The sequence below is a fragment of the Nothoprocta perdicaria genome, unplaced genomic scaffold (assembly GCF_003342845.1).
Source record: "Nothoprocta perdicaria isolate Ctin4 unplaced genomic scaffold, notPer1 scaffold_64, whole genome shotgun sequence".
Lineage (NCBI taxonomy): Eukaryota > Metazoa > Chordata > Aves > Tinamiformes > Tinamidae > Nothoprocta > Nothoprocta perdicaria.
This window is the reverse complement of record NW_020455910.1, coordinates 3,051,891-3,072,424: the sequence shown is the minus strand read 5'-3', so window position 1 is coordinate 3,072,424 and position 20,534 is coordinate 3,051,891. Positions and strand designations below refer to the sequence as shown.

Here is a 20,534-nt window from a genome sequence, read left to right as displayed (position 1 = left end):
TACCAACTGGAAAAGAGCAGAGTTTTTAGATAAATATTTGAGTGAACATCTATTTATTTTTAGCAATCATTACTGTGTGGAATATTTCACCTGAATTTTGTAAAACTGCTATAAAAGAGGTAGGGAAAATAATGATTAGTAACTTAAATAAATAAGGTAACTTTTACAAGATTTAAATAAACTTGAACCGTGCTTTATTTATAGGCCTGTATAAGCCTATATTTGGGGGACACTGTTCATATGAATCATGTCAAGCACAAATCCTGGGAACTTCAAAATGCAAACCTTAATGCAGGGCCTAGTTTAAGCTCTAGTGATTTATGGAAACCATAGSATCACAGGGTGGAATTGTTTGTTTATATAGCATTGGATTAAAATAATGTAGCTGTTTTGAAAGTCTCCCTATTTTTTGGAGCTTTTTGGTCAGCAGCATTATTGCAGTGAAGGTGGTAAGTGAACGTAATGGGAGCCCAAAYACCTTTTTACATTGTCAAAAAAAATGAAATTCTGCTAGTGACGGAGGGACTAATTGCTTATATGTAAAACATACACTGCTGTTTTGCTGCTTTAAAATGTAAGGAGTGAAACAAATGCTTCTCTGGAAGACCAGTGTGCATGGTAAGAGGCAACCAGTAAAATACCAGTAAGAGGCAACCAGTAAAATACCAGAATACCATGAGGTGTCAGCTCAGGAGGCTTCTGGAGCACAGGAAGTTCTGTCTCCAKGTGAGGAGGAACTTCTTCCCTGTGAGGGTGMCAGAGCCCTGGCACAGGCTGCCCAGGGAGGCTGTGGAGTCTCCTTCTCTGGAGGTCTCCAAACCCKCCTGGATGCCGCCCTGTGCCCCRTGCTCTGGGTGTSCCTGCTGGAGCAGRRRGGTTGGACTAGATGATCTCTGGAGGTCCCTTCCAACCTTGAATATTCTGTGATTCTGTGGCTTTGGGTGCTGGATTACATTGCAGATGGCTTAGCAGGCATTTGCAACCTATAGAAAGCCTCAAGTGCAGATGGGCCGCTAGTGCTTGGGATGTTGCTGGAAGGTTTAAAATTGTGTAAATACCTCTAGTTTCTGTCCTCTCTCCCTTCTAACCGGCGGTTCTGCCACAGGTGAAACATTTGAGCAGCGGCGCGTGGGGCACGAGGCGGGAGGGCGGCCACCGGTTGCACCGGTGCACCATGTGCCATGAACCGGTGCCAGTGGTGCCCGGGGAGGACGGAGGGGACAGCAGCCTGGGGACAGCGGCCTCGGTCACCTGCTGCTCCCTGCGCCGCAGTGGCCTCCGGCCTCGCTCCGGACACAGCCTCTTGGATTAACAGACCTCTCTCGCCCCTCTCTGACCACCCAAGATACGCCGTGATCGCCTTCGGGTGTGCCAGCTGCCCCAAGCTCACGTGCGGGCGAGAAGGCTGCGGCACCGAGTTCTGCTACCACTGCAAGCAGATCTGGCATCCGAACCAGACGTGCGATGCTGCCCGCCAGGAGAGAGCCCAGAGCCTGCGCCTGAGGACAATCCGCTCCTCCTCCATTAGCTACAGCCAGGAGTCCGGAGCAGCAGGTATTTATGATCCGCRTACAATGGCCGTACGCTGCCTTACTCCCACCTTTGCACAACTCCCTCTGGAAGGAGGGAACTGTTGCCGCCTCTTTGTGCCTCAGAGATGAGAAATGCACAGTGTTGGACTTGAATTCACATTCTCAAGTTCAAGACTTGGATCTCCAGTTTCTGTTGGTAATATTTGAAATTCTTGGTAACCAAAGCACCTGGATTCAATCTCGGAGGCTTTTTGGCCTTTTAAATTCCTGCTCTGTAGCTGAGACGTGAAGTGTAAAGAACGTGGTGCAGAGCACTTGGTGTTCAGCAGGCTGACTTCACTGCTCACTTGCACTGCTAACACCCTGGGCACGTTTGTTTCCTCTGCTGTAGGGGGTATTTCATAAGGTTAGGAGTAACAAATGCTGTCGTAAATAAAACGAAAAACCCACTGATTTTTCACTTTCAGGGAGGCTGTTGGTCTCTTTCCAGCTCTGATGCTCTGCGTCTGTGTTTGTTAGCTGTTCTTACGCAGAGGATGGCCCTCATTCACAGGGAGCTACCTGACTAATTCCTGTTTTTCAGTAAACTGCTTATGTCTGTTGACTAGCAGAGATCAAATGAGTTCAGCTTCTGAAAACTAAATTGTTTTGTAACCAAAAAAAAAAAAAAGGGTGAGTTATTCAGAGTAGTAGTTTGCAGAGCAAGAGTCCAGTTTGCTGTTGATAAGAACTGAATCTGAGTTTCAGCAAACTCAAATCTGTTTGCCAAATTTTGACTCTCTGACCAAACTAGGTAGATATTCAGATGAAAGTCCTTCTTGCACCCTGAGTTCAGTTACAGTTGTTAGTTCTTTAATCCAGCTCTATTATTGGGAGACTCTATTTCACTGTTTTGGTGTCTCATTTTTTTTTAAGGCACCACATCTTAACTTAAAAGTCGGCCTCTTGTCCAGGTGTTTAAATGCATTTTGAAATAAGTTCCCTAATGCTACATTGTCTTTTGCGGCACAAATAGCAGTACCCCTGCCCCATGCCTGCTGCAAAGAACCCTGTGAATAGCCCAGTTAGTGCCTCTCAAAATCACAGGGTGGTTGAGGTTGGAAGGGACCTCTAGGATCATMTAGTCCAGCCCCCTGCTCCAGCAGGGACACCCAGAGCACGGGGCACAGGGCGGCATCCAGGCGGGTTTGGAGACCTCCGGAGAAGGAGACTYCACAACCTGCCTGGGCAGCCTGTGCCAGGGCTCTGKCACCCYCACTGTCRAGAAATTTTTCCTTAAGTTCCTGGGGAACTTTTGGTGCTTCAGTTTGTGGCCGTTTGTTCTGCTAGTGACCACCACTGAAAAGAGGCCACCCSCTCCTCCTCACAGCCTCCCTTGAGGTATTTATCAGGTGCAACCTGATAGGGATCAGGACTGATCAGGTCCCCCCTCAGCCTCCTCTTCTCCAGGCTGAACAGGCTCTCTCAGCCTTTGCTCACAGGGCAGATGTTCCAGGCCCCTGATCATCCTCGYAGCCCTGCGCTGGACTCTCTCCAGCTGCTCCACATCCCTCTTGTCCTGGGGAGCCCAGAACTGGACACAGTCTCCAGACGTGGCCTCCCYAGGGCTGCGTAGAGGGGGATGATCCACTCGCTTGACCTGCTGGAGACGGTCTTGTTAATGGAGCCCAGGATCCCATTGGCCTTCCTGGCCACCAGGGCACACTGTTGCCTCATGGGCAACTTGTTGTCCACCAGGATGCTGAGGTCCTTCTCTGCGAGGCTGCTCTGCAGCAGGTCAGTCCCCAGCCTGTCCYGGTGTCYGAGGTTATTCCTGCCAAAGTGCAGGACCCTGCACTTGCCCTTGCTGAACTTCATGAGGTTTCTCCCTGCCCAGTTGTCCAGTCTGGCCAGGTCCCTCTGGATGAGGGTCCTGTCTATCCCTTCATCCAGGTCATTGATGAATAAATTGAACAGGACTGAACTGAGGACTGACCTCTGGGGGACACCRCTAACTACAGGCCTCCAACTGGACTCAGCGCCACTGATCACCACCTTCTGAGCTCTACAGAAGCTCTTCCTCACATAGAAATGGAACTTCCTGTGTTTCAGTTTGCACCCGTGACTGCTTGTCCTGTCACTGGCCACCCCTGAGAAGAGTTTGGCTCCACAGGCTGCACATCTCTCCTCTGGCAGCAGCCAACGTGCTGCTTCCATGACTCGCTGTCCCAGGGTGGCGGGACTCGTTCTGCCTGTTCCACACCTCCCTGATCCTCCTCGGAGCAGGTRTCTCTCCTACCTGGTAGCGCAAAGAGAGGAAAAGGGAGCAAAGAGCCTGTCAGCAGGAGCCCCTCTTCTGCACCAGCAGTTGCAGGTTGCATTTGCTGTTCCAAGTAAGCAGTTATCCCTAGTCCTGCTGAGCCTAGTCCTGCTGAGCCTGTCCCCTAGTCCTGAGTCTCACTTAGGAGCAAGGACTGGCTCCCCCATTCCCTTTTTCCTAGAATACCTCTTTTCCGAGGGAATGAGTGTTAAGTAAGGCTAGGAAGAGGAATCAAAAGGAGGCTGGTGATACCAGGGAAATTCATCTTATGTAGAAGGGGATGTGAATGTAAGATAGGAAGAAGCAATAACAGAGTGGGGACTGAATATTCTAGAACAAGATTCATAACAGCATGAAATGTAAAAGAGGATTCTATTTAAAGAGTGCTTTCAGTTCTGTATTAGCATACATATTTAATGCCTGGATCCTCAGTATATATTGCATTAGGCTTAGGAAATCCTTGAAGAGCATGTGTGCAGTTACTGGAACGCGATGCAGTGTGCCTTGGTTTGATTCATTCCGCTCAATATGAAGCACACGACTACAAATGGCTATCAAAGAATTCATTCCCAAATCGTGATCTGTTAAAGCAAACTTATTATAAAGCTTTTCCATCTTCCGGATACTCGGGAAAACTGATTGAAACGTTATCTGTATTTTGATTAAATCTACTCGCCTTAAGAACTGGTATGATCTGAATATTTGTTGTTTTAAACAGCTGATGATATAAAGCCATGCCCACGCTGTGCTGCTTATATAATAAAAATGAATGATGGGAGCTGCAATCATATGACTTGTGCTGTCTGTGGCTGTGAATTCTGTTGGCTGTGTATGAAAGAGATCTCAGATTTACATTATTTAAGGTATGTTAAGAAAAAATTCAATGTGATTGATAACTACTCTGAAGTGTGTAGAGGGTACTGTAAATTTCTTCTGCTTTCTACTGGAGTAGAGGATCAAAGCTGAAGCATCTGTATCTTAGAATTTGATTTTCCMTGCAAATATTTGAGTCAAACTTGAAATAAATTTATTTCAAGTTTTTCAAGTGTTTTGTGTGTGAAATTTGTACTTAACACAGTGAAATATTTTAGATTAGATGATGTCTTAATGTATTATATTCGTATTAAGCAACACAACAACTCTGATACCAAGTTACCTGTGAGCCAGAGTGGTGTGTGGCAGTAAACAAGAAGTTCCTTAGTATGTTTCATAATATGCCTAAAAACTTAAAAACAGAAAAAAAAAGCTAATTGGTGGTTTGGTCTTTGTAATGCATATATATATATCTTGAACCTTTCCAGGATCTGTAGTTCTGTACCTAGTGAATAGTTTGGTTCTGTACAATTATGTAAACTGATTTGCAATTTCTTTACAATTTTCTTACATCTTCTTTCTCTTAGCCCATCAGGTTGCACATTTTGGGGAAAGAAGCCGTGGAGCCGAAAGAAGAAAATACTGTGGCAGCTGGGAACACTTGTGGGAGCTCCTGTAGGAATTGCATTAATAGCTGGCATTGCGATTCCTGCTATGATTATTGGAATTCCTGTGTACGTGGGACGTAAGGTAAAACGTGCTGCAACTTCTGCTGTGCCTCAGGTTTTATTAGTGTGCAGGCTAATACTGTGTGTGTTCAGCTGACTGCTTTCACTCACCTTTTCCAAAAAATGAAGGGATCGTGTAGAAAACCTCTGTATGAGCTTTGTACAGAGTTTATCCGAATGTAGTTTCTCTTTTTGTACAGGTGAAACAACTTTGAAAAACAGATTTGTGTTTTAGCATATAAAAATGCATGCATTTTGAAAACTGCTTTGTTTTTAATCTCCGAGTTTCCCCCTGCTTTCCTTAGAATCAAATGTTCAGGGGAACGGGGAGGTCACAGGAAAATCCTTCTTATTTTTCTTAGAAGCAGATAGATGCCAGCAGTTGAATATAAAATTCTGTTCCCCTATCAAAAGGCTAGGGGTGTGTGCACCCATTTCGGTGCTGGAACTTGGCAGCTTTTGAGTTGCCTCTGGCCAGCCTGCCCCGTGGAGCTCAGCACAAGCATCTATTGTCATATTATTGTTGAATCATTGAACTGGCCAGAAATGACTGTGGTAGCAACAAGGCAGTTAATGCATTTTCTCTCAAGAAAGAAACTCCTGGCTGCTAGTATAAAGTAAATGCCAAATTGCAAGTTGGAATTACTTTTTTTCTCTCCTTTCTTACCCCTTTCAACTTCTATTTGTAATTCAAGAAAGAGTAGTGAATTATTTGCATCTTTTGGAAATGGACTTTTTGAACCTACGACTTGGTTCAGCGAGTGCTAAACTGAGTTGCACGTGCTGAAAAATTTACTCATAGGATGTGTTTATTCTTGCTTTTACCAACATGAATTTTCACAGTSACTGGTACAGGTTTCTACCTATAATTCTGCATCTTTGTGTCCTGGGTGGTTTTTTTGTCTGTCTCACAAGTTGCTGCTACTAGGCAGGATCTTCCAGCCTATCCTTTTTCAGCCTTTTCTTTCAAACAAGTGCTCTTACCTTTTGCTGTGGTGCCTTTTGTGACCCTCTCATTCTGGATTCTCATATTTCTGTGCAGCTATTGAATCCCTGTAGATAATAGGAGACAGGCAGCTGTTACCCAGATCGGTTACAGTGGCTGCTCTGCATTGCTGGGTAACTCTTGGACAGGTCCCAGTCCCTCCACATGTTAATGATGAAGTCCCACTGGGAGGCAACCTCAAGACAACTCCCATTTCACCCCACTGCTTCATGGCCAGTTTTCTGTTACTCTGGTCAGATATTTGAGCCTTTGTGCAGAACCTTTGGTTCACAGACCCTCCAAACCAAAGGCATCTGATCTTACTGACATTCAACATAAATTCTCTTCCTACACTATTTTTTCTTATCCTTAATTGATATCAAGATTACTGTTACTTACAATCTCTTGTTACATATTTGATGATCATTTCTCAGCTCACTTTAATTTTCATTTCTAGACAAATCTAGTGCTTTTTTTTTTCCCCCTTGGCAAACTGAGTTCTCATCGTGTCCATTCCCTCCTGGATTTCTTTGTAGGTCTTTTTACCTCCTTTGTGCARTTTGAATGCAATGGTGAAGCTGAAGCCCTACTGCTTACTATTGAGCTAGCTGGAAAAAAAATACCATTTTGTTGTTCAAACAGGAATCCTCCTCTGGTGACTAGCAGTCGTCTTCCTCTCAACTACATGCTATTGGATTGTGTGCACTGTAAATCCTATACAGTTTCCCACTGTACTTGCATGTAGGCAATTGGTCCCTTCCCAAGCGAATTCTTGCACTTGCTCTTAGTCATTTCAAGCCATTTCGTCAATTTGACACGACTAGGGTGAATTTAGGTTTTCTTGCAGCCTTGTCAAGGTTGATGTTATCCAGAAAACTTAACGCATCCCTTTTATCTTCCTCCCATCTACCAGATGAATGAAAATATTGGATATTTCTGGATCCACAGCAGGTCTCTTGGGGAAAAGTGTAGGGGGACAAGTGTTAACTTGGATRTATATATGGGTTGGGTATATATGACAGCTCTGGTATTTTCTGTCAGCTTTRTATTAAGCTAATAATAATTTTCTGAGCCATTTTTCAGTCCAAGCCACTATAGCTCTTTTGACACTCAAAGAAAATGTCAATTTTACTGAAGTCAGGATATGACATTTGCTGCTTCTTCCCACCCTCAAGGYCAGTTATCATGTCATAGAAGCAAACAAAATTGACATGATTTCTACATGAAAAAGCTATATGCCCTCATTTTTTTTCTACCTTTGTTATGGTCCCTGCAGGTACCTGGTTTTCAGGAAACTGGACTTAAGCTCATTGGTCTTTAATTCCCCCAGATCCTTGTTTTGCACCTCTGTAGAAATCATCATTGCAGCTTAACCTTGTCCAGTTTCCTTATTTTTCTTTTTTCCCCTCAGTTTACAAAAAAAAAAAAATGACCTTTTTCAATAGTTACTGTTAGTGGCTCTGAAATTGGGACTGCTGGTTTCACGTCAGCTCATTTGAGGGCTGTCTGACCTACAGTTTTCCTCAGATCTCACTATTTTACCACCGATATTAGTGCTGCCAATCACGAGCTCACACTTGATCTTTAGTGAAGACTGAGGGGAGGGAAAAAAAAGGCCTCCAGTTTCATCTCTGTCTTTGTCAAGCAGCAAATTTATCCATCTTGATCTTGCTCTTACAAAYAAGGTAGCTGTAAAGTAATTCCGTGGTAACTTTGACGTCTCTTGCTTTGTCTCCTCCCTGGTAACCTTTCTGGTTTTGTCCCGACACCCTCATGCTGTTCCTTTATGCCCACTCATAGTCATCTGCCCTACTTTAGTTTTCTTAATGTTGCTCCTTCTTCAGTAAAGGAAGCAGAGTTATCCTTTCACATCAGCCTTCCTGCTGCACGGGGAGAATCTGTGCTTGTGCTTTTGATAGTCTCCTTGAGGAACTGCTTGTTATCCTTACTTTTTCCTTTATATATATGGGTGGGTATAGATGGATAAATGTTTGTTTTCTGTTCCTTTCTTCCTCCGGGTTCTGAATTTTGTTATTTCGTGGTCATTCTTAGCTATGTGACTTCCCATTTCATGTTCTCAATTAAATTCTCCCTCAGAACCCATCCCTTACGTGAGGGATTTCCAGAGGGGTGGTGAAGGCTCCATCCGTAGAGATGGTCAAAGCCTGACAGGCCACAGTCCTGGGCAACCTGCTTTCTGGGCAGGGTTGGACCGGGTGGTTCCCAGAGGTGCCTTCCAACCCCACCTATTCTGGGATTCTGTGGGGGAGTTGCTTCCTTTTATGCTCAAAATAAACACTGTAGCCTTTCAAAATGCTGGCTGCATTTAAGTAATTTATTGCATTTGGGTAATATTGGCCCATAGTCAAATGCATTGCTCCCAACCATCCTCCTAGCTGCCCTGTAAAACCTCATCTGCCTGGGYTGGCGTGTTCTACACACACACTCATGTTCATTTTTTCCCTTTTAATCAGTAGCCAGAGGTTTTCTGTGCTCAGACTCCACATTCCTGTGCTCTCATGCCCTGGATGTTGGCATAGTCTGTCTCGGAGCACGCGGAGGTGCTCCTGTCACCTCAAGCACTGTCTTCTGCCTCTTTCCTCCCCTTTCTCCTGGCTAAACAAGTGAAAGGCTCTGTATTAGAGGATGAAAACCACCCTGCCAATTTGTTAACTGACATTATGACTTAGMAAGCTCAGTAAATCTCTTCATTGTTTGAGGGAGGTTGAGGGGAGGAAAGATTGGGGGGGRAAAAAGTGTCAATTTGTGTGTGATTATATAGGGCAATTCTTTTGTGGTGAAAATTGTCAAATTGTCAGCTCTGCCCGACTATATAAGCTGGAGCAATGATAATAAATAATTAAAGTGCAGTTTGAGCCTGAAAGTAAATGCTTAATTTCTGCATAAGAGGACTTCTAGCATTTAAGATTATTGCCTAACATGAAGAAAATTAAACATTTCCTTGTTCTTTCAGACAAGTTAAGGAATAAATTGTGATACAGAACGTAGTCCCTCTAGAAGAGAGTAGGATAYAGATTCTGAGCTATTAGATATGATTTCTTCCATCCCCACAGCAGCTTGAGTAATGAAAATATAACCTAAAAACTTCTTTTTTTTTCTCTCAAGATTCACAATCGATACGAAGGCAAAGACATTTCAAAGCACAAGCGCAACTTGGCAATAGCCGGCGGTGTCACCTTGTCTGTCATTGTTTCTCCAGTTGTAGCTGCAGTAACTGTAGGTAAGCAGATATTTTGTACATGGGTTGCCCTTTGAAAGCAGAGTTTTATAAGCACCCATAAATACAGCGTTGATTTGAGGCAGGTAGCACAGCTTCCTCTRACAGGTGAGTAAATGAAGCCRTAGAAAAGGCTTGAAGTGTTTGGGYTRGGGTTAACTATGATTGAGTTAAARTAAAGTCTTTGGGAAATGCTATGCTATAATGAATTAAAAATAATTTTTATCTGATCTGCAAATTGAAATCTGTGCATTATCTGACTGCGTAAGAAAAAGCTGATGCCACAGAATCTGCTCATACTTAAGTGATTTCATGTCAAACTTTGCTCAGCATAGTGGAAAAACAGCATCCTTTGCATTTAACGTTACAGTAATCGCTGCTCTTGTTATGCTCTGAGTTGATTTGCACTGTCACATTTTTCCTTGCTGGGATTTTTGAGAGTAACTTTGAGGAAGACATGGCTCTATGTTGCAAGTTATTAATCTTGTTGCCCCTTAGCTCCAGGGTCGCTGTAAAMCAGCCCTGATTTCTGAGAAGAGCAGCCTTGCATTGCGCTGTGCGGCTTCTGCTTCGCGCTGGTGTCCCTGTGGTGGGGGAAAACGTGGCCACGTTGAGACCCAGCACATTTGGGTTTGATCTGTGGATTGGTTTCCTGCTTTGGTTCCTCACACCGCTTCCCGTGACCCCTGGTGCCAGAGCTGATGCTCAGGCGGGAGGGAGCAGCCTTGGGAACCCTGGGCTGCTGCTTCGAGCAAGTGCTGGGTTAAGCTGGCCWTGAAGCCAAGACTTTAAACTGTGTTAACGGTGGAGGGTCTCTGCTTGTGCCCTGTGCCTGCATTGCTGTCTGCACAGCACTGTTCTCACAAACAGCTCCTGCTGCTGGGGCCACAGGCATCCCGTGGGTGTGTTCCTGCATCTAGAGGAATTCCCAGGAAAAGGGACTCTGTAACTGGAACTCTTCACGCAGATTTCACTGGGCAGCCTTTGCATTGGGTCTAGGTCTCTCCTGGCCTTTTTGGAGTGTGCCTGCTTGCCCTCTTTCAGCCTGCCTTATTTTCTGTGCTTTCCACAGACTTGCATCAGCAAMGCTTAATTCATCTGCCAGCAGAATAGCTTTTTTCGGTCCCTTACCAGCGGTGGAATAAGTGCAGTGCATATCTGTGTGCAGCTTAACCCAGCCTTTCACTGCTTCCCTTACCTCTCCTTTCATTCCTTGGATTTGAATCCATAAAAAAGGAATAATTACGGATGTTTCTTCCAAAAGGAAACAATGCAATACAATAAACATGGAAACACTACAGTAATAATCATGTTATGTCCTACTCATAACAAAGCCCTGTCTCACTGGAGTCRATACAATATCAAGCTCCTTATTAGAGGTTATAACGTTTTTGCTTGAATGACAATTGACATGGATCTGTCCTATTTCTCAGATAAAACATTATTAACAGCCCTCGATGGGGCTTATATGAACCTTTTAAATATCAAGATTTTCATTTTGTTTGTAAAAGACCTTAGAGACATACCAGAAGCATTAATTCACCCAGTATTCCACTTCTCCTGACAGTGCTGGTAGAGGAGCTTCTGCCTGCTGAAAGTATTTCCTTATTATTTCATCATAGTGACTTACCAATATTCCATAATTTCTTTCCCTTTTGATTTTTTTAACCTAAATATTTAATAGTGACGGCRTATAGCATGACTTCTGTAAAAGATCAAGAAAAAAAGGCATTATATTGAATGAGAGGGTTTGTGGTGCCTCCTGCAGGTATCGGTGTGCCCATTATGCTGGCGTACGTGTACGGGGTGGTGCCCATCTCGCTGTGCCGCAGYGGAGGCTGCGGCGTCTCGGCGGGCAACGGCAAGGGCGTCAGGATCGAGTTCGACGACGAAAACGATATAAACGTTGGGGGAACAAATGCGGCTGTGGGTAAGAAAATGCAGCGACTCATTTGCCATTAATCCGGGCTTTGTGCCCAGGTTTACTGTGCTGGTGTTCGTGCCTCCCAGAGGGYTGTTTCCAGAAGAGGCACTAGATGGTTAGTGCTACCTCTGCTCTCTTTGAAAGGCCCGTTCTCAGCTAAGGGCAGCTCTTCTCTGGGGTCATGCTGGGTTTTGTGCACTAGCAGTTCCTGCTCTTTTGGGCRCAGAGCAGGACCAGCCCAGTCCCATTGTGCGTTGAATTCCATGCTTGAATTCCTTTTCATGCTCAGAACACAAAAGGGGAGATAACAGTTTTCTTAATCTGAATTAAATGCAAATGTGTGACTTTGAGGCAATAAAACCCACTATGATATTGTGGCCCCGTGTGCTAGGCCRTGCCTCTGGAGTAATTCTTCAGCAGAGCGTTTCTCTGAGGCAGGTGCAGCACTTTAACTTCTTAGAAGGCCGTCTTAAAATCTGATGTGCCTGACTGCAGTCTACCTGTGCATCCTGCTGCCATTTCCCCTCCCTTCCAAAAGGCAGCAACRCAGTGCAGTGGATCCGCAGCCTAATCCTTTAGTTAGACAGACTTACGTAATGTCTTTTCCCTGGGTAAAAGTTGTAGGATAAAGGTAACACTTTTTTAGAATTCTGATCTATGGAAGCTGTTAGGTTTTTTTTCTTTAATCTCTGATAAGGAAGCTGAATCCTTTTAGCAGCTGACCAGGGGCTTTCCTTTAGTTACACAGCAGTTCTTGTAGCCACAGGATCGTGTGCCCCTTGACTCCACGCTACCTGTCCTGCATGCAGTGAACATTTCAGCAACTTAAGCCTGGGACCTCAGRCATAACCACCACCATAGCAGCTCCRGGGCAYGCTCCRTTTCTGAGCGCGTTGCCTCTCCGTCAGAGCCCGTTCTGCAGCTCCTCCGTGTCCTGTGGGAGGCCGTGCCCCGGGCCGCGTTCCGACAGGCGGGGCGCCCTCGGCCTGTCGCGACAGGCGGGGCGCCCTCGGCCTGTCGCGACAGGCGGGGCGCCCTCGGCCTGTCGCGACAGGCGGGGCGCCCTCGGCCTGTCGCGACAGGCCGTGCGTGACGGCGCGTCCCGCTCCCGCCCGCAGACACCACGTCGGTGGCGGAGGCGCGGCACAACCCCAGCATCGGCGAGGGCAGCGTCGGCGGCCTCACGGGCAGCCTGAGCGCCAGCGGGAGCCACATGGACAGGATAGGGGCCATCCGGGACAACCTGAGCGAAACGGCCAGCACCATGGCCCTGGCGGGCGCCAGCATAACGGGCAGCCTCTCAGGGAGCGCCATGGTCAACTGCTTCAACAGGTGAGGCTCCAGGAGGGGCATCAGCACCTCCAAATGAAGCCGGGGGGATGCCGCCCTTTCCTCGTGTCTTCTTTCTTCGTAATGCTTAAGTGGATTCTTACTAAACTAACCATCTCTGGGAGATAGAGATAGTTCCTCTGCAACGAGTTTATTCCAAAAAATCCTGCTGCAACACAATCCTCAGAGGAGAAACTACCGTTGTCTTCAAGGGCTGAGGGCTTGACGCCCGCTTTGYAGGAGAGCAGCTTCTCTGGAACCAGGCACGCACCTCGTGTCTAATGCAGCCATGTTCACAGATGAAATTTTGTTTTAAATTAATTTCTGCTTTATCTGCTCAGCCCAAGCTTAAGAGTGGGTTTCTGTTATTCCCGTTGCAGTTGCTAGGTACTGAACAGTTATGTGCTTTTTATTTAATTAGTAGTAATTGTGCAGCAGGAGAGACAGAGAGGACGCTATAAAAGCCTTCCCTGGTGTATCCTTCTGAGGGTGATTGCCATTTTCACAGCACAGGATGTTACCTTCAAAAGAGCTGTAGCTGAGCCTGGAGGCCTTGCTCCCAAATCTCAGGGCAGAGAGTATCTGCAGCTTCTTGTTGACATGCAATGTTTTGCTTTGTTGGGAAGTTTACTGTTTTGCCTCTCTTGATTAGAAAATAGACAGTTTTTGGCACTAGCCCCTTTCAGTAGGGAAGAAATAGTCATGTCTGGAGTAACTAATGAACTGTACTTAACACAGAAGAGTGGAAAAACTATGGGTAATCCTAACTCTTAATTAGGGTGCTGACTGTTGTGGTGGCAGTTTATTTATTTGTTTTTTATGACTTTCCCAAGACTGGAGGTCCAAGCAGACGTGCAGAAGGAACGATACAGCCTGAGCGGCGAGTCCGGCACGGTTAGCTTGGGGACGGTTAGCGACAACGCCAGTACCAAAGCAATGGCAGGATCCATCCTGAACTCCTATATCCCTTTGGATAGGTAAGAGAAACATGGTTAAAGCTGGATTAATAAGCCTGGCTTATTTAGGGATTTTTAAGCATGACTCAGCTAGCCTACCACTTACCCTTCGAAATTACAAGTTTTGCTCCATACYGAAGTGCTTTGTTTAACAGCAGTGATCAAGTAAGGATATCCTTCCAAAAGGGAACATGATTGTTGTACTCAAAAGCAGCTGACGTTTTTCCTTTTTCTCTCTGGGATTTTTCTTTTTTGGTGAGTGAGTTAAGTACGTCCTGCAGCTTTTCCTAAAACAAGCCACATCTCTTAACTTCTGCTGCATATTTGGAAAGCAGCAAGGGTTGTTTGACTATATTGGCTGGCCTCTCCATAAGATGACTGCTTACGCTCACAGAGTCTTTCTCCTTCTAGGGAAGGCAACAGCATGGAAGTGCAAGTGGATATTGAATCGAAGCCAGCCAAATTCAGACACAACAGCGGAAGCAGCAGCGTCGATGACGGCAGCGCGGCGGGTCGGGGTAACGCCGGCTCCTCGGCAGCCTGCCTGCCAGACAGCAAATCGAGTGCCACCAAGTGGTCCAAAGAAACAACGGCTGGGAAAAAATGCAAGGGTAAACTGAGAAAGAAAAGCAGCATGAAGATAAACGAGACCCGAGAGGACATGGACGCCCAGCTGCTGGAGCAGCAAAGCACAAACTCGAGCGAGTTCGACTCGCCCTCTCTCAGCGACAGCGTCCCGTCCGTAGCAGATTCGCACTCGAGYCACTTCTCCGAGTTGAGCTGCTCGGATCTGGAAAGCATGAAAACCTCCTGCAGCCACGGCTCCAGCGACTACCACAGCCGCTTCGCCGCCGTCAGCGTCCTGCCGGAGGTGGAAAACGACCGCCTGGAAAACTCGCCCCTGCAGAGCGGCGCTGCCGCCCTCGCCGAGGCGCCGCCGCTGGGCTACATCGCCGAGGAGGGCGGCAGCGGCRGCTCGCCCGCACACGGCGGGGTAGGTGGCCCCGAGACACCCAAGGAAACAAACAATAACCATTCGGCACACGCCGGGGAGCTGAGCACTGCAATCCAGACTGAAATCTAAGCCTCGACGTGCTGCAGAAACCCTGACCACTGAAGAACCCTGTCTGAAAGCTGCTTGGGTTACGTGCGGCTCTGTAAGGTTCAGGTGACCGGCAGAGCAAGGTTTTGATACAGCTGTGTTTTATATGTACCTGCCCAATAAGGGAGAATACTTCACGTGGGTGTAACAGACCTATGTGAAGGGACATGAAGGCTTTAACAAGTGCATTACAACCGTACAAATAAGTCCATGTTTTGTATTTTTGCCACAACTTTGCTTGAAAGCATATACTTGGTGTATTTAGATAAGATTGGCTAATATGTTACATGCTAAAAGGAATAGTATTTCCTGCACTGTTCACTTGACAAATACGGGGTGTGGGATAAATGGGGGTTAGCTGAGTTAGTAACTTAAAACCAAYCTGGGATGAACCTTAGCTATGGGAGGCGAGTTTTGCAGAGGCCCGTGCCACGGAGCCTCAGCAGTGACTGCTTGCARTGATCACTGTGGTTCCTGGCGGGAATCACTGCAGTGATCACTGCGATTCCYGGGGGAAGGAAGGGCCTGTCCCCAGGCGGACGTCACGCCGTGTGTGGGCACTTCGAGCAAGGTTATGGCATTTTGCATCCCTCAGGAGGAGGAGCAATTGGTACTCGATAAGCGGCAGAAAGGAGACGTCACCTATGAAGAACAGTGGGGTTACTTATTTATTCAAGCAACCGACCGTGCAGCAGATAAGGCTACTATGTATTGTATAAAACCTGTAAAGAATCCATTGATTTATAAGCATTGTAGAGAATAAGTTGCAATCACCTTTGGGGGTGGGAGGGAGGGGGAAAATGGTGCCCCAACAATTCTTGGTGCCTTTGGAAAAGACTGGGTTTTAAGTGCCTGGTCGTTTGAGGATTTTACTGTAATGCTCTCCAGAATGTCCTCTTTGGCCACCTCGGATCACAAAAGCAAATTCTAGTGAATAAAATGACTGTGGTAGATAAACGTATAATAATAAAGAAGTATTAGCCTACCAAAGACTCACTCAGGCTTTCGTGGATGACTTTCCTACGACATCTCTTTGCGAGACGTGCATATCTTCAATCCCTGAAGCAAAGTGCAGTGCAACGATTGCACCAATGCAAAGGTGGGTTCCAAATATGCTGGCTTTTTTTGTTCTTTTTTTGCATATGGAAGATGTACAGCTGAGCACAAGCTGGATCCGGCCAGAGCGCCTGCACTGTTGATGTGTTTTTGGTTTTTTTTTTTTTTTTTTGGCTAGGTAATTCACTAAAATGGGAAAAAAAAACAAATTGTGAATCTCAGAATAACGGTTAACAATGTTCTGTCTTGTGTTTCTTGTAAGTATTGCCTTTATGGTGCTACTGGAAGTTTGGTTGGGTAAAAAGAAAATGCCATGAGCTGCAGTCCTCTTCCATGACTTATCCTCACGGTTTCATGAATATGCTTATAACACTAGTGCCAGTTACATTATTTGATAATGCTTGTTATAGTATTTGTATATTTGCAATTCAGTTTTGCTCAATAATATGCGTGTAAACTGCATATCTGAAATAAATGTCCAAATACTGACGTGCAGGTGTCCTGCCTCGGCGTGCCGGGCGCCCTCAGGCCCCGCGTGGCCATCCCGTCAGAGAGGCGCTGCCACTGTGCTGGGGAAGCTGGAAGCTCTGGGAATCAGAGGTATAGATCCCAACAGGAGTTGCAGTTTTGACTTGGACACAATCACAGGATGGCTGAGGTTGGAAGGGACTTCCAGAGATCATCCAGTCCAACCCCCTGCTCCAGCAGGGACACCCAGAGCACGGGGCACAGGGYGGCATCCAGGCGGGTTTGGAGACCTCCAGAGAAGGAGACTCCACAGCCTCCCTGGGCAGCCTGTGCCAGGGCTCTGGCACCCTCACCTTTGGTAATTTAAAGCGTAGATCCYAGCACTAGCTGCATTTTTGTCCAAGACTTCGACGTGATTTCTTTTCATCTTATGCAGTAGCAGTCTCTGGAGCGGGCAGGATGGTAAATGGTTTCCAGGGAGCAGGTAGCCCTCATGTACATGTATTAATCTGTGTGAAAATTGCACCTCGTACAAGTGCAGTGATGGTCTCACTGCCCAGCTAGACTGCAGCTCCATTTACCTGAAGCTCCATGGGCTGCAGGACTTGCCTTCCGAAATGCTGCCAATTGACCACAGTTTCCATTCTGGCTAAACAGCCGGTGTTTATTTGCTTGGCTGAGCTGCCTGCTCATTAGGCTTGTTTTCTTACCTTYATTTTGACAGTAGGAAACCAAAATTCATTGGAATGCAGGACGGAAGCGCTACCTGCATCTGCCTCGTTCCTGACCCAGGCACGAGCTGTGTTTTGATCAGAGTGAACTGCAAGAAAACTGCTGTGCCAGCAGGTCACTTCTAAAGCCACAGTTATCAGAGCGTTCCTCTGCACTTTCCAATGCTCAAGGAAAGAATAAGAAATGGGATGAGAGAAGCACATAGTGTGCACTAGAAATAACTGCAAGGCATAAAGGCAGTCTTTGCCATGACATCTGGCAGTCTGAATCGGAAGCAAATATAAATTTTGTGTTTCATAGGTCAGATTAGAGTGTTAACAGCTCCTTGCTTATGCTCTGTTCCTGATGGTTTTTTTTCCCTTTTTATCTGACAAAGTGTGAATGATAATATATTGTTACTGAAGAGCAAATGCATTGAGTTAATACCAGTATTAATGTAAGCACTTGCTGTCGCTCCCGTTGGCAGATGAGTTTTGGAAGGTCCCCATGTGGGAAGCCTGTGTAGAAGTCTCAGGTGCAGCAGGGAACTCGAGGGCAAAACCTGTGGTGCAGGCAGGGCTGGGGAGGCACTTSGGCTTCGTGCAGTCTCACATGACCACCCATCTTGAGCCAAAAATTACTTTTTTCCCCTCTTTTGTCATAAAGTGGACCTCTACTTCGTTGGTGTCTGTTCCCTCAGCTTAGTTCTTCATCTGATGTCTCACATGGCAGCTGGTGCTGTGTCCAGCTCGGGTGGTGTGTGAGCTGGCTTTACCCAGGGCCCTCGTGCAGCAGCTGCAGCACCTTCGTTTGCAGCAATGCAACCTAAAGCTTCAGTGGTGAAGCGGGAGGAGAAATTCCTTCCTTTGCATGTTTAAACCCATCTCTTCATCTCTTGGTACCTCCGTTTTTCTATGCAAGGAAATTATATAATATAAAATGATAGTGTAAAAGTAGTGTCAGTTTGAAATCACCTTTAATAATCTCATGTATTTAAAGGTAATGRATAGTGTGGGTTGTTGTTAAGGAAAAGGCTTGTTGTACTAATTCATTTGCAACTTCTCTAACTCCTGGTGGTATGATGGCGCGCTGTCTGKGCACCATCTGCTAGAAGCGATCAGTATGAAATCACAGAACCTTTCAGGTTGGAAGGGACCTCTAGAGATCACCTAGTCCAACCCCCACGGGGGGGGCACAGGGCGACATCCARGCGGGTTTTAAAGATCTCCAGAGAAGGAGACTCCACAGCCTCCCTGGGCAGCCTGTGCCAGGGCTCTGGCACCCTCACTGTCAAGAAATTTTTTCATGAAGTTCCTGTGGAACTTTTGGTGCCTCAGTTTGTGGCCGTTTAGTCCTGTCGCTGGCCACCACTGAAAAGAGGCCGCCCCCCCCTCCTCACTGCCTCCCTTGAGGTATTTATAGACACTGATCAGGTCCCCCCTCAGCCTTCTCTTCTCCAGGCTGAACAGGCCCAGCTCYCTCAGCCTTTGCTCATAGGGCAGATGTTCCAGGCCCCTGATCATCCTSGTAGCCCTGCGCTGGACTCTCTCCAGCAGCTCCACATCCCTCTTGTCCWGGGGAGCCCAGAACTGCACACAGTCTCCAGACGTGGCCTCACCAGGGCTGAGTAGAGGGGGACGATCACCTCCCTGGACCTGCTGGAGATGCTCTTGTTAATGSAGCCCAGGATCCCGTTGGCCTTCTTGGCCAYCAGGGCACTGCTCTCTCATGGTCATCTTGTTGCCCAGGTCCCTCTCTGTGGGGCTGCTTTCCATCAGGTCAGTCCCCAGCCTGTCCAGGTGTCCGGGGTTATTCCTGTCAAAGTGCAGGACCCTGCACTTGCCCTTGTTGAACTTCATGAGGTTTCTCCCCACCCAGTTGTCCAGTCTGGCCAGTTTGGAATTTGATATCAAGTCTGTTAAAYATGGTAAAAGCTGCAGCGCCTCCACTGATACAGTGATATAGAAGATACCTGTATCTTATCTGCACTATTGCCAGCATAAATAAGAACTTTGTTGTCCTAAGTGAAACATTTAGAGAAACAAACCACAGGAAAGGCTGAGTTTCCTGACACTTCTGCTGTCCTGGCATTATAGTTCCTTTTTGGAAATTTTCACTACAGTTTCTGGCCAATTTGACTAATTTACACCAGATTACAGATCTTGAGTGAAGCATCTGCTCTTATCAGAGAATCATTGAGATAGTTCGGGAAAATATTAGACTGAACAGGACTTTATCATTTAGTGCTTGTAATTCTAAAAATAACAAAGTTATCTTGCTATGGAAGTACTCTGGCAGTGCTTATTTCCATAATGCTATTTCCAGATTTTTTTTCCAAAGAATTTCATCTTTTAAAAAGAGRAAAGCTGCTATAAATGTCTGCCCAATTTGCATATGCTTTTTTATTAAGAAGAAAATTAAAAGAAACAGTCCAGACTTGCCCCTTGTTTCCTGCCATTGAGCTGCGTGGCAGCCCAGCGTGTCTGAGCAGGTGTATTTTAGTGAGGTGTAAGTTCTGGTTGCTGCAGCCGTGCGGACCCGGCGCAGAGCGCAGGCTCCCTCCCCTGCCCTGCCCTCGTAATTCCAGGGATGTGCAAGATGCCGAAGGACAGGAGGTGCCGGGAATGTGCCCGGAAAGCCGAGGAAACGCGGCCGCTTGGCAGATAAACTTCCACGTTGCCCTTCAGCCAGCGGCAACGTCGCGTTGCTGCAAACGGTGGGAACCTTCCTGGCTGCCTCCRCATCCGTGGAGGACGCAAGTGGAGCTGATAGCGGCTCTGCTGTAACACACACCGTGTGGGCAGAGYTTATTGCGTGCTCCAAAGGAAGAGTTTGGCAAGTACCAACCAGATTGTGTACAGGATTGCACAGCTGCGTTTCCATGTAAGATTTTGAAAACTGCCATAAAGAAACTGTAGAGAAAGCGGGGCAGCCTCTGCTCTGCTCTGTGAGGGCATGAAGGCACCTTGTGAATAGGCAGTTCCCAAAGGTGCTGCGACAAGCCCTGAGCAGGACACGTTGGTCCCCCTGTTACATGAACCGGAGTTCAGTGCCCAGGAGCCCCTTCTTTGGGCTGTGGTTGGAACTTGGCTAAACGAGCTGGGTGGGCAGGGATCTCACCCCCATGTCCTCAGGAGGGACATGGGAGTCACTGTGGAAGGGCCTCTTGGAGCAGCCGCCGCCTCCTTTTCTCCCAGCTGAAAGTTCTGCTGGCCTGCAGACCTCGCTCTTGCTAAAATTATAATGTGCCACTGTTTCTGAAAGAACTATGTTGAAATGCAGCTTCTTTAAAGTGCCCTTGAGTACTTGGGGCAGTGACAGTCATTTTTGTTGTCAAGAATTTTATAGAATTCACAGAATTCACAGAATATTTAAGGTTGGAAGGGACCTCTA

General features: G+C 46.6%; 1 protein-coding gene across 1 annotated transcript in view; it reads left to right on the top strand.

Annotated features, from left to right (window-relative positions):
- Positions 1 to 16,038, top strand: part of RNF19A (ring finger protein 19A, RBR E3 ubiquitin protein ligase) — a 51,378-nt gene extending 35,340 nt beyond the window's left edge. The window contains exons 4-11 of the mRNA XM_026050025.1: positions 1,346 to 1,554; positions 4,550 to 4,694; positions 5,232 to 5,394; positions 9,484 to 9,598; positions 11,364 to 11,525; positions 12,638 to 12,851; positions 13,682 to 13,825; positions 14,216 to 16,038. Coding sequence (XP_025905810.1) covers positions 1,346 to 1,554; positions 4,550 to 4,694; positions 5,232 to 5,394; positions 9,484 to 9,598; positions 11,364 to 11,525; positions 12,638 to 12,851; positions 13,682 to 13,825; positions 14,216 to 14,888 — 1,825 coding nt within the window. The 3' untranslated portion in view covers positions 14,889 to 16,038. The remainder of the gene's footprint in view (positions 1 to 1,345; positions 1,555 to 4,549; positions 4,695 to 5,231; positions 5,395 to 9,483; positions 9,599 to 11,363; positions 11,526 to 12,637; positions 12,852 to 13,681; positions 13,826 to 14,215) is intronic.
- The last annotated feature ends 4,496 nt before the right edge of the window (positions 16,039 to 20,534 follow it).